Genomic DNA, 13,918 nt, shown 5'->3' on the forward strand with positions numbered 1-13,918 from the left:
ACACAGAAGCTGAAGCAGGCTCCAGGCTCTGAGCTGTCAGCACAGAGCCCAATACAGGGCTCGAACTCACAAATGGTGAGATCTTGACCTGAGCCAAAGTTGGACGCTTTACTGACTGAGCCACCCAGGTGCCCTGAGAACAGGTGATTTTTCAATCCCCCTTTTATTAAAGTAAAATAGAGATGGTTTTATTTAATGTTTTGTTCTGGATAATTAGGGTTCAATTCTCAGTTAACTTTATTAATAATAAGACTAAAGGACTGTAATGATCCATCCATTGCCCTTTCACCAGGAGGTTTTTGGGTTTTTTTCCCCTAAAATAAGATACATAGTATCAATACGGAGCTAACTGTGGAACAGGAGGAGAAAGAGCTTCTCTCTGCAGTGGTGAAAGGGAACAGGGGGAGAATAACGCTCCTCCTCCCAAATCCGAACTTGCTGAATAAGTGAACGATGTTACCATCTCTCCAAGATGTGTTTGCATACCTTCTATATGTTTTGCAATGTTAGTGATTCATCTGATGAATTACAATGGGAATAAGAAGGGAAATTGGGAACATGAGTCAAACCTCATGAGTTTGGACTGGTTGGGGGAAAGACTGGTCTTAATTAGTGTGAATTCATGAGGCATCTAAACTATATATACATATAAAACTTAATATATATGAAGAGTTTTACTGTTTTGAATATATTTAGGACAAACATATGGAGACATAAATATAGAAGCATATGTATATACATATATAAACATATATACATATATATGGGTGTATATATATGTTTATAAGTAAATACTTGTATTCCTTTAAATGCCACTGAAGCATGATTTAGGAGTAGCTACTGTAGAAAGTACTTGAAGACCTGGATCCATCCTGGTTCTGTCACTGACTTGCTGACTCCAAGACCAGGGTCCTCATCTTGGCACTATTGATATTTTGGGCTGGATAATTCTTTGCTGTGTGAAGCTGTACTATTCACTGTAGGATGTTTAGCAGCGTCCCTGGCCTCTCTGTACTGGCTTCCGGGTGCAACTCCCTGCCCATGACAACCAAAGATGTCGATCATACACTTCTAGACATTGTGCTGGTTGAGAAGCACTGTTTAAGACCATGTTGGATCACTATCCAGGCCATAGAGTCCTCGTCAATAAACTGAGGAAGGCAACTTCCAGTCCCCTTCCAGATCTAATGCTTCTAGGATGCCAGACACAGAAGCTACCTAACAGCTATGGTGTGATAACTGGGTGCATAGGTGGAAACGTACTCTGAAGGGTAAACGTGCACACCCTCATTTATATTATCCATTTGCTTATGTAACCTACCTGGCTGGCCCAGTTACCAAATACCAGAAGATGAATGATACTGCACTGTATTCTTAAGAACCAAAATGGACTTACAGTTGCTGTTACTTTTTACGAAACTTTATCCACACAGCTATATTTAACTGAAGAAAGTTCTGGAAATGATTTGGCTGAAATACCTGCTTTTCTTTCCCACAGGAATTCTTACATTAAAGAGAGCAAATGAACTTCTGAGCACATGTGTGCCAGGAAGTTTTCTGATCCGAGTCAGTGAAAGGATCAAAGGCTATGCCCTGTCCTATCTGTCTGAGGATGGCTGCAAACATTTCCTCATAGATGCCTCTACGGACTCCTATAGCTTCCTGGGTGTGGACCGGCTCCAGCATGCCACCCTGGCGGAGCTGGTGGAATATCACAAGGTGAAACCATGTGCAGACTAAATTTGGTCTGTGAATTGTTGTCCTGCAGCAGCCCAGGCAATGAAAGGCAATTACAAGAAAAAAGATTGAGACAAGTAATGGGGGGATTAGTCCTTGATAATTCTTCCAGATAATCAGGATTCTTAATTGCATTTCCTTTATCATTGAACCTAGTTCTTCCTCAAATATTCAGGGAGAACCCGCTGGGGCAGAGAATGTAGAAGATGCTAAAAATCTGTGCACACACTGACCACATCTGAGACCACTCTTACTTAGAACTCAAGCCTGGGAGGGAAATTTGCAGATGAGAAAAATCTCTTTTAAGATTGTCATATACCAATAAAGCTAAGGGCAAGCAAGAAGTTATATACCCTGAGGGGGCAGAAAGGACATGATGTTATTATTTATGCTGTCTTAACAACCTGCCTCCCCACAGCCCAGCCTGACCTATGCCTTCTGATTCACAGGAGGAACCTATAACTTCCCTGGGGAGAGAGCTCCTTCTGTACCCCTGTGGTCAGCAGGATGAGCCGCCCGACTACCTGGAGCTCTTTGAGTGACAGTCTCCATCGTGTCATCCTGTAACCTCCAGCTGGGCTTTCCTCTGGACAGACATCACTGAAATAGACATTTGTATGTGAAGCCAAAGTCACCCTGCAGCAGAGCCAATGCTGATCAACTGGAAGTATCCTTAAAGCCCCACGGAAGTCTCTCTTCTGCACAAATGCTGGAGTTTAATGTTAAAAGAAAATTGCCTCTGCAGGATATTCACTCTGAAAGTAAAGAGAGATGATTCCCAATTTCAGCAACTACCTAACATGAAGGATACAACCTTAATGATGTATATAAAATGAACAAAGAAGGAATCAAAACCTTTTAGGAATTAAGGCATTACTTCAAAAACTAGTAGCTCATGTGAAGTATTTCATGACCCCTCTTTGCGTCATTTTGAAATGTCTCAGGTTTGTGTTTACATTAAGTTCCATGTTGGCTTTGGGGAGCTGGCAAAAAAAGCCTTTACTCGTGACTGAAATGACCCCACAAACACACTTCATTTATCACGCATGCTGGAGCCAGGATGTAAGAGACACAGAAGAACAAAAGTTGGGAATGTAAATTGAATGAGGAGTTTAAAAATGTAGGAGAGGCTTAACATGTAAAGAAATACCACGGACCGTAGAGACATGAGCAGACATCTGCGAGTGTGTTTCCATGAGCAGGACGGTGCTTGCCCAGTCTACCTTGGCTCCATCCAGGAGCACATCACACAGGATGAGGCATGAGGTGCTTACCGGTGGGGGTAGACCAGAACAGAATAGTGAGCTGTGTGAGTACTTGTGGGTTGAATGGTGTCCCCAGAAAGATATGTTGAAGTCCTAAGCCCTGGTACCTGTGAATGTGACCTTATCTGGGAACAGGGTGTTTGCAGATGTGATCAAGTTAAGATGGTTCATACTGGATTCAGGTGGGCCTTCAGTCCAATGACTGGCATCCTTAGCAGGAGAGAAGGGATTTGGAAACAGACACGGAGAGGTGAGGCAGCCATGGGACGACAGAGGCGGAGGCTGGAGAGATGCAGCCACAGCCAGGGAATGGCAGGGGGTGCTGGCAACCCCCAGCAGCTAGGACAGCAGTATGGAACATGCCTTCCCTGGAACCTTGGAAGGGAATGTGGCCCTGCTGACACCTTGGTTTCAGACTTCTTGCCTCCAGAACTCTAAGAGAATAAATTTCTATTGCCCTAAGCCTTTGAGTTTATGGTAATTTGTTAGAGCAGCCCTGGGAAAGGAACACAGAAGTTCACGTAATTGTGGAACGTGACACACATCACATACCATTTGTTGCTCTACAGTCTCCTCCCTGATAACGAAGGAAAAAGGGAGATGAAGAGTAACCTCCCAAGTGGGATGCAGATTCCCTCAGCCCCACTGCATGTCTTGTGCCCCACTGCATCCCCACCCCGGCCTCCGGCTCAGCAGGGGTGCTGGCCGCTGGGCAGTGACCAAGGATGCTCTTATGCTCTGAGTCACAGGTTCTTCTCCTGGGGAGATGGAGCCTTCCTTGCACTTCAGGCCTAGTCCCTGTATCTGCATTCCTCCAGAAGCAGCAGGGGCTGCAGCAGTTAGTCCGTGAGGCAGTTCGTTGTGTGAAATGTAACAACAGAGTGTGGGGAACGTGTGTGTGTGAGTGTGTATGGGTGCACACGTGTGTTTTTATGAGAAAGTTTTTAAACACAGATCATCGTAAAGTGTTACTTGAAATGTCGCATGTGTTTGTACAGTCTGAGAGACAACTGTCAGTGAGACATTTGTCCAAGAGAACCTGTCTTTGGCTTTCATTCCTGTGACTCAACAGCTGTGACCTTATAGAATTGCAAAGCTGGCACAGGACAGGAAGTCACAAACTTCTATTCTGTCTCCATATCTTCCCACCATTAGCTCTCTGAATGTCAGCTTTCACTTCTAATACAAAAGCACATTTTTAAAAATTGCAGCGTACTTGACATTAACATTAAATTAGTTTCAGGTGTATAACATAATGATTTGACATTTTGTATACACTGTGAAATGATCACCATTATAAGTATAGTTATCATCCATCACCTTACAAAGTTAAAAAGTTTTTTTCTTGTGATAACTTTTTTAAGATCTACTTTCTTAGCAACTTTCAAATATGCACTATAGTATTATCAACTCTAGTCACCATACTGTACATCCCCATGACTTATTTATTTTATAACTGAAAGTCTATACCTCTTGACCCCCCTTCACCCATTTTGCCCACCCCCAACCCTCCTTCCCTCTGGCAACCACAAATCTATTCTCTATCTGTGAGTTTGGCTTGGTTTCGTATGTTTTTTAGATTTGACATGTAAATGAAACCATAGGGTATTTGTCTATCTCTAACTTATTTCACTTAGCATAACACCCTCAAGGTCCATCCATGTCACAAATGGCATGATCCCTTTTTTATGGTTGAGTCATATTCCTGTGTGTGTGTGTGTGTGTGTGTGTGTGTGTGTATGTGTGTATCACATCTTTTTATCCATTCATCTGTCAATGGACACCTAGGTTGCTTCTTGTCTACTGTAAATAATGCTGCAATGAACATAGGGGTGATGTATCTTTTTGAATTAGTATTTTTGCTTTCTTTGAATAAACACCCAGAAGTGGAATTACTGGGTCATATGGTAGTTCTATTTTAATTAAAAGAAGGTGTTTTTACTAACTGATTTTTACTAATTTCATTCAGTTTTTAAATCTTAAGGTTTTGAAATAAATAGAAAAGTACCCTATAGTCACTAATAATTATGAAGACATATGATTCCAGCATCATCCTCTGCCTAGAATTATTTTGGAGGAAATAAGTACAGTCATACCCAGATATAAGGACACTAAATAACATCCTACTGGGGAAACAGCAAATAACCTGACTGAATTAACATAGTACAAGGGGGAGCAGATCTGAGTTATATACTATTTTATCCTGTGGTTATTAATATTCAGAGGAATAAACTGACACAAACAATGATCACATCATCAAACAATGGACGTGATGGCCAGGAGTAGTACTTAAAATTCTTAGGGAGAGAGAATGGTAAAGAATTCAGAAAGTGATTAACACTAAATGGGGGTGGGGGGGCCCGAATTCTCAGCTCAGCTATTAGACACAGTCTCCCTGTGTCTGACCCTAGTTATGACCTAAAGCAAGGATGTCCATACCCTGGTCCTGGTCCCCTCCTTCTGCTGCCTCAACAAGCCCAGCCCCCTTAACCTGCCTAAGGTTTCTTGGTCGAGGATGTTCCTCTCCTGTTACTGTCCAGGTTCCAGCCTCGGGCACTCCAGTCTGCCTGTCACTTTGGGACTGTGCACAAATGCCTCTCACTGCCTATGTCGATTCTTCTTTCTCAACTCCCTCAATGAGATTCTAGAATCTCCTCTTCTAGTCATTCCAGACTCTCTGGCTGCCATCCCTCTACTGCCAGACCCTCACAATCATCAACCGCCCCCCCATCAGATCACCTGTAAGGCCCTGGGTTCTGGTCTCCTACCCTACCCTGCTATGGGAGGATGCAAAAGGAAGTTACTTTGTCCCTCAGCATCCCCAGCGGAGCTCAGTAATGCCAAGAAATGTTAGTGGGTCCAAACCTTAGACCAGGAAGAGGAAAAAGATAGAGTTAAGAAGAAAAAGGATCAGGAAAGGGGAGAAAAAGTGAAAACGAGGCATGGACAGGTCACTTAAAATATCTTAGATGCATTTATATCAAAAATTGCCCATCTGAGCTACACTCTGGAATTAACCATCGTTTGAAGTAAAAGAATGGCAGGTGCTCATGTGGCACAAAATCTGCTTGTAGATTTAAAAAAGAAGTTCATGGCCTGAAGTTTTACAGTAGCTCCTTTCCATAAAGACAGCTGTCTGTGTGAGCCAACTTTCTCAAATACGTGTTATAGGCACGTGTGAGCACACAGATACCTTGGGACGCCTGCCGTGTGATGCACACACACAAAAATGACTTACAGGGGACGCGTGGATGTATCTCCCTGGACCTCTGCTTTCGTTTTTGCTAAGAATGTGATAAATACTTTCAGACTGCATCCCACAGGTCTTTTTTTTTTTTTTAGAAGGTAAGTTTCTACAATTACATCTTTAAAGAACACATCTGTTTGCCTTATGCCTTCCCTTCCCTTTCTGCCCTCTGCCTTCCATTTTTGTAATCTCGTCCTCATCATTTTCATCTCTCCCTCCTTTTCTGTTGTATTTCCGGAGAGCTCCTCATCTCTTTTCCTTCCCCACCACAGACTATCCTGCAGTGTGTCAGTTCTGTTCTTCCTGACTCCACTGTGGACTCTATCATTCTATTTCCAGTGCACTTGCTGTGCTTCCTTCTGTCCCTGTGCTGGATCCTTACACTTCCTCCTGCTGCCCCAGACTGAAAACTCTCAGGAGGTTTACTCGACAAAAGTGCTTTTTTAAATTGTGTGGTAACAATACACTATTTGGTCTGGAGTTAGCTCGATAAAGTCAGGGTCAGGATCCTGGTTGTATCATTAACCAGCTGAGTGGAATCTTAAAAGAAAAAAAAAATACTAAGCATCTCAGCTTCAGCTCTCAGTCACCCACTGGGTTCTGAAGCTTAAAGAAGAAATACGTAAAGTGCCTGGCATTTATACCGTTCTCTGTAAATGGTAGTTATTCCATGTGAATCACGGGTCCAACAAAGCCAGGATCCCTGCACTCCATGCTCCTCTGTTAGCACCTCGGCTTATATAACCAATGGGCTGTGTTAGTAATGACCCATTTGCTACAGTTTCTGGGATGAATTTTTGGGGGGAAAGGGAAACTTTTACAGTAGGAGATAGAATTATGAGCCACACAATGTATTAGCCAGTTGAAATGGCTTACAGAGAGATTTCTACCTTAGTCTAGACTAGAAATGGCATAGAGACGGCATTCTCTTACTGTCGAATTTTCAAGGTATCAGTCTTTACCCAAAATCGATGGTTGACAAATTGATTCAGTTGTTCTGGAATTCCTGGTCACCAATCCCCAAGTATTTGCCTGCCTTTTTGACCAGAACACTTACTACAAACCCAGATCCCTTTGGGATTAACTCTGCTTTGTTTCCCAAATAGGTCAACCAGATAGGTTTAGCCACTGCTAAAACCGACTTGCAGGGAGGGGACAAGCCCCTGCCACCGTCATCAGTCTACGTCAGCTTTTATTTTCCCTTCACGAAATCTTCCTACCAGCTGAGTCAAGATCCTGGCAACCCTCCTACACACTGTGCCTCAACAACCAAACCTCATGGCAAACACCTTATCTCCTGGAGGTGTTCTCAGTGGTATGGCGGAGCTCTAGAAAATGCTTCCTAAACACACCACTGCTATTCCTGACAGCCTCACACATTCTAGGTGTGATTTTTACATGGCTCTGTTCGAGACTAATGACTAGAAGAAAGAACACATAGTTAAAAACATTTTTTTCCTTCAGCCTTTCTTTGAATTTAACTTGAGGGTTTTGCTGTTTGCTGTCCATTTTTATTTTTAAATTTTTATTTTTCTTAACTGTTTCAAATGGGGTTTAACATCCTAGCAGGCCAGGTGATGACTACTGTTGAAATTCTTTAAACTCTGGGGTTGAAGGGTACTGGTCTGGTAGCAGACTGGGGTGGGGTTGGAGACTGTGGGATTAACTGGGGTGGAGGGAATCCCCTCCAGTACTGTGCTCACCTCAATTCAAGCTGATGTCCTGACTCAGGTTGATGAAGAGTAAGGCCAGTTCACCAAGTGTCCCACCTGGGTACTGCCTGTGGCAGACAGGCTGTCTGCAAAGCCAGCCACCAAAGGACATTTGATGAGTCTTGGGCAGAGGTCGTTGAAGGTGTCCTGGCCCTCCCTGAGCCTCTGGGTGACCGGCTGACCGGCAGAGACAGCCCAGAGGCAGGGCCTGCTTCTCTTCCCAGGCCGTGACCTGCACCCTCCCTTGGAAGAGCAAAGGCAGACACAGCCAAGGGGCCCTGGAGTTGCCCACTCCAGAGGGCATGTTCAGAGGATCAGCGTCACAGACACATTTTGAAAGGCACCTCTGCTGAGAGAACATTCTCTGTGTATTGAAAAAACCACCACCCAAAGCCCCCAACCAGCTGGCACAGTCCCCATAGTTTTTGGCAGCAACAGCAAAGCACAGAGTCCTGCCAGGAGAAACAGCTTTGAATTCAAATATAAAGCTAATCAGAATATGGATCACACAAAGCTGCCAGTTACTTGGGTGTTGGGAGTAAAACACACCCACCTTTAAGGGACCGCCCAAGGGCATTATCTCTGATCAGCAATTCTCAGAAACAATGTCAAATCTTTTTCAAAAGGCCGCTATTCCCACTTGCTCTCCCCTCCCTTTCAAGGCAGCCTTGAAGTAAGTGCACGGCCCTGGGATCCTGCTGGAGGTCTGCTTCCAAGACTGCAGAGCCCGACTGTCATGGAGTTTCACAGCAGCTGGAGGGAAGCAGCCCGGCACAATCCATGTTTCTGGATCACTGTGTTGTTTTCGGTCACTGTCAGGGGATTTTTCAGGTGGGCTGAAGAGTAGAGAAACAGTGGGAAACTGAGGCACAAGATCACAGAGTCTGGACTTGTCCCAAGCCCAAACTCCCTTGTCTACCCTCGTCTCCTGACCTTCAAGCCTTCTGGAGCTGGTGGTAGGATGGGGCCATGATGTGTGAGCCTGACAAGCCAGCCACTTTCAGTCTGGGCCTCTGAGCGAGTTCATTACCACTTCTGCACCCGGAAAATGATATTACCTGTCTTAGAAGAGTGGCATTCTGTACAGAAGGTGCCTGGCTATGCACCCTACCTCAAACACCTCTGTTTCCCAAATGTCTTCAAATTATTGACTCCAAATTACTGAGTGTGCAATTTAAGGAAGAAGTTATCCATTAAAATTTACATTCCTAGTTATCCGTCTTCAGGTAGACGGACCTTGTTTTCAGAATAACACAAATAAAAGGACAATGGTGCACACGTGATGGGTTCATGATCTCTAATGTGCGACCCATATTGGCCCAAGAGATGCTATGGACGTGCTGGGAAGCATAATAGTTGTGAATGCAGAACTGGTATCAAATAATAGCTGAATGTGAATACCTGCTATGTGCCTCATGTGTACGGCAGATGTGACTGCATTCGCTGTCCTGAATGAGGAAACGGGTACAGAGATGCCAAGTGCCTGGCTTAAGATCATATAGGTTGCAAGTGAAAAAGCTAGAATTTGAGCCCAGGCAGTCTGGCCGGGGAAGCCTTGGTATTAACTACCACACTGAACACTAAGATTAGATAACATTAGCTTTTCCCTGAAACAAAATTTATTGAAATTAGGTTCTGGGCAGCAATTTTCATACATTTCAGAACTGCGTATGATGTCTACTTGAGGGTGACAAAATCTTCAAAGCAGGGCTGTGTGAGGTTCTGTTCACCTGTTGCAAATTCCTAGGCCTGATTCTTTCATTGTTGTGTGGAGAGAAGCCAGTTTGCCCACATTTATGAACACAGAAGGGGTGCTGCAAAGTAGACGGCTGGACGGACGCCAGCACAAGGAGAACAGGTATGTCACTGGGAGGCAGTGGTGTGCTGGTGAATAGTTAACTGGCTGGGATGGGGAGTGGGTGGTGGGGCAAACAAGCACTTCTCACAAGGCTGCGTCACCACACCAGGGCTCAGAGAAGACCCAGGTCTGTAGCAGAGACCCCAGCTCCAGAGAGACGGCTGGGCCAGTTACCAGGTGACTTCTATACCGTAAGAACAGAGGGAGGATGTAGAGAGTTGGAACAAACCTTAAACACAAGACTCAGTGCTTCCTCGGCAGTATCTTTCCTTTAGAAGATGTCATGACTGGGTCTTTCAAACCAGAGTTCATTACTGCTTTCCTTTGCTGCTGAGGTTAAATTCCAAGCCCCTCAATGTAACGTTTCAGTGGCGCTTTCACCAACCCTTCTTTTGTATGTGTCTTGGTCCAGGGAAGGGGGATGGGTCCTGCTATGGACTGAATGTTTGTGTTCCTACAATATTCAGATGTTGGAGCACTAATGTGATGGTATTTGGAAGTGAGGTCTTTGGGAGGTAATTAGGTCATGAGGTAGGCTCCACGATGGAATTAGTGCCCAGAAGACAGCCAGCCCTCTGCTCTCAGCCCTGTGAGGATGCAGGGAGATGGGTCTTCACCAGACACCGGATCTTGATCCTGGATTTCTCAGCCTTTAGGACCCGAATAATTATTTTGTTGCTTAAGTCACCCAGTCTAGGTATTTTTGATATAGCAGCTCAAACTAAGATCCCCTCTTACATGCACTTTCAGAGGGCTCATACTGTTTGTTTTTTAAAATTTTATTTTTAAGTAACCTCTACCGCAACATGGGGTTTGAACTTGCAACCCCCAGATCAAGAGGTGAATGCTATACCCACTGAGCCAGCCAGATGCCCCAAGAGGGCTCCTACTTTTTGATAAAACTGCTTTAGCTAAGTTCTAAAAAGGGAGAAATGGTTCAATATTATGCTGTTTCCTCTTCTCTTCAGCTACCCTCAGCAATTCTTAACCAATTGCTGAAACTCAGTTCTTAATCACTGCCTCAGGCATCTGTGAGATGCAATTTAAACAAGCACAAATGGCTAGTTAGCCCACAGTACAGCCTGGGACTGTAGCATCTGCAGGACACTTAGACCTAATTCCATGATCACATTTGCTTCCTGTTGCCTGCCTATTGGAAGTACGTCCTCCAGACACTGGAAGAATATAGGAGGAGTGTGCTGGTCAGTCCCACAAAGTCAGACGTGCCCAGAATCTCTAGTATCACCAGTGTATGTGAAAATTAACTCAATTAGAAAGGGACCTTGGGAACCGTTTCTCAATTTCTTCTAACTAAAAAGGACAAGTAGGGGCACCTGGGTGGCTCAGTCAGTTAAGTGTTCGACTCTTGGTTTCAGCTCAGGTCATGATTTCATGGTTCATGGGATCGAGCCCCACATTGGGCTCAGTCCTGGCAGCATGCAGCCTGCTTGGGATTCTCTCTCTCCTTCTCTCTCTGCCCCTCCCCCCACTTACGTGTGTGCACACACTCTCTCTCAAAATAAATAAGCTTTAAAAAAAAATAAAAAGGACAAGTAAAATGTATTCACAGCCAGAGTTTTCATTATGGTTCTCTCCTTCTATACCAGTGGTTCTCAACCAGGTGTAGTTTTATGTCCCCCAGGGGACATTTGGAAATGACTGGATACATTTTGGTTGTCAGCCTAGGTGAGAGATGCTCTTTGCATCTAGTGGATGAAGGCCAGAGGTGCTGCTAAATGTCCTACAGTGCACAGGACAGCCCCCACAACAAAGAATGATCTATCCCAGAATGTCTCTAGCACTAAGGTTGAGAAACCCTGGTCTCTGCACATGTAAAAAGTTTTCCCAAAACTAAAAACATGGCATTCTTGCTCCAAGAAGAAATCATATCCACAAATCATATTTTATTAGCTCTCCAATGCCACCTTACATTCATGTCCTGCGTTTTGATTAAAATTTATGAACTACCAGTACAAATCAATATAATGCATTTTTTTCTTTCTCTTTGTTTTTTTTTTTTTTTTTTTTTTTTTTTTTAACACACCAACAGCTTGAATGTTCCTGAAGCTTTTAAACAATGAGTTGACTGGGGGCAAACAGAAGGCAAGGAATCACAGATAATTAGCTCATGCATCTGGTGCTGGCTAATAAATAATTTTCACATGAATGTAGAAATCACTCAATGTTAACTGTATTTATTTTTTTAAATAGTTGGAAACTGTAATAAAATGCCATTTTCAGAAGTATCTTAGTGACTCAGTAGAACTGCGTCATTTAAAAAATAGTTACTTCCCTAGGTGGGGGTAGGTGAACATGTAGCAAAGTCTTACATCTCACTTGACTCTGGCAGATGGAGTGATCTTTCACAAAATACATTTGTCTGCATTTCTTCTCATGAAAGCCAGCGGCCAGGAAGAGCACCCTGCTTTGAAAAGAGATTGTTTGGTTCACACAGTATACTTTGGTTTATTTAAACAGGTAAGAAAGTGATCCCCAGTTCTCCTGAGGATAAAATGTATTTTTTGACTTCTGAATAAATCAAGATATTACCAGTCTGAATGAGTTTTCCTTTTCTGCTAAGGTAAAAAGTATATCTTTCTTTCCCTCCAGTGTTCGGTTGCTCCCCTTGGGAAATATTCTTCAGATAAAGTATCTATATGTCTTGATGTATCAGTAGCCCCACACCATGACTTCCATATGACCAAAGATCTGACATTCGGTGTCTGACGGGATCAGCATTTGGCATGTCCTTGGATATGGGGATCAATCTGAACGAAAAGTTCTCATAATATACCTAAAAGTATTTTCTTAAAAGATATAAAAATGTATGCTAACTTGTGCTCTCTTAGTAAGGCTTGCAAGTTGGTAATTAAATAAGCAGAATATAACTCATAAGCCAAAAAAGTGCATTTTTAAATAAAATTGAGAAATGGAGATGGTTAAAACTATGATAAAAAAGATATATTATTTTTGGTTAATCTTGGGTGGAAATGGTACAATAGTTTCTTTTTTTTTTTTCCTTTTTGAGTCCATTTGGTTTTGTTTAATATACTCACAAGGATCGCCATGGGTGTATCTTTGAGTATCACGAAGTCTCCTCACCTGTCTTCTGATATTTTAGCATTCCTGGGCACTACAGCTCTACCAATATAATCGTTCATATGGGGAGACATGTGCTTGCCTTTCATTCCCAAGAACTTTTTACAAAACTGGTCTCAATTCATGAATATTTCAATGAGCACAAAAGATAACAGCTCTCACTTTGCTGTACACACAATCAGAACCTCCATGCCATTAGGCTTATAATCTCACAATCATTCTGCCTTTGTCAGACACTACATGGGATGCATTTGGGCTACTTTTGCAGGCAAAGATTTTAATTCCTGTTGCGTAAAGCCAAACAGGCAGAGAGAAATTGGAGGCTCTCCCCCTCGTCGCTTTTACTAATCAGTTGATTTCTTTTTTTTGCCCTTTATGGAAATCTTTTCCTTGTCACAGCCACTTATTCAGTAATCACAAAAGGGAAAAAATAAACCATCTCCCCAAATCTATCCCTGGGAGTTCATGTTTTTTTGCTACTTGTCTTCTGTTTCTGTTTGCGAAGGTGAGCCTCGATCTCATGCCTGAAGACCAGCATCCCCAACTGCCCATGGGATGCCTCGTTCATGGCCTTGGACTGCATGCACATCTTGTACTGCTCAGGGGTCAGTTCATCCACACAGTGCTTCTCATGCCAGAGGTGGAAGAGTCCCCGCACCGGCGTCCGCACCACTATGAGGTTGCTGTGGAGATACTTGCGATAAAGGTGCACATCCTCTCCACCCCAGCCTTTGATGTCCAAATCAAAGCCACCTGCCAGGAGAGAACACACCGCTGAATCGAGCTGCACAGCCAGTCTCCTGATCTGTACTTGCCTTTCTGATCTGTACAGAACTTTGCATGAAGAGAGGAAGCATTAGGGGAGATGTTTCACCGCTCCCCCCACCTCCCCCAAGTTATGAGCATGTCCATCCGGGAAAGGGAACTCAGGACCTTGGTGGCAGTGGTGGCCAGCACCAACTCCTTGAGAGAATAAGACTGCAAAGAGAAGCCCCAGCAC

At 43.7% G+C, this 13,918-nt stretch overlaps 2 protein-coding genes across 12 annotated transcripts in view; one reads left to right on the plus strand and one right to left on the minus strand.

Annotated features, from left to right (window-relative positions):
- Positions 1 to 3,460, plus strand: part of SH2D4A (SH2 domain containing 4A) — a 63,011-nt gene extending 59,551 nt beyond the window's left edge. For all 4 annotated transcript variants that reach the window (XM_040443404.1, XM_040443193.1, XM_040443322.1 and 1 more), the window contains 2 exons: positions 1,499 to 1,719; positions 2,187 to 3,460. In XM_040443404.1, the coding sequence (XP_040299338.1) occupies positions 1,499 to 1,719; positions 2,187 to 2,279 (314 nt within the window). In that variant the 3' untranslated portion in view covers positions 2,280 to 3,460. The remainder of the gene's footprint in view (positions 1 to 1,498; positions 1,720 to 2,186) is intronic.
- An 8,308-nt stretch (positions 3,461 to 11,768) lies between these two features.
- The window catches only part of CSGALNACT1 (chondroitin sulfate N-acetylgalactosaminyltransferase 1), a 262,123-nt gene continuing 259,973 nt past the window's right edge, over positions 11,769 to 13,918 (minus strand). For all 8 annotated transcript variants that reach the window (XM_040498390.1, XM_040498138.1, XM_040498209.1 and 5 more), the window contains one exon: positions 11,769 to 13,671. In XM_040498390.1, coding sequence (XP_040354324.1) covers positions 13,382 to 13,671 — 290 coding nt within the window. In that variant the 3' untranslated portion in view covers positions 11,769 to 13,381. The remainder of the gene's footprint in view (positions 13,672 to 13,918) is intronic.

The sequence above is a fragment of the Herpailurus yagouaroundi genome, unplaced genomic scaffold, assembly GCF_014898765.1.
Source record: "Herpailurus yagouaroundi ecotype Mexico unplaced genomic scaffold, PumYag 28, whole genome shotgun sequence".
Lineage (NCBI taxonomy): Eukaryota > Metazoa > Chordata > Mammalia > Carnivora > Felidae > Herpailurus > Herpailurus yagouaroundi.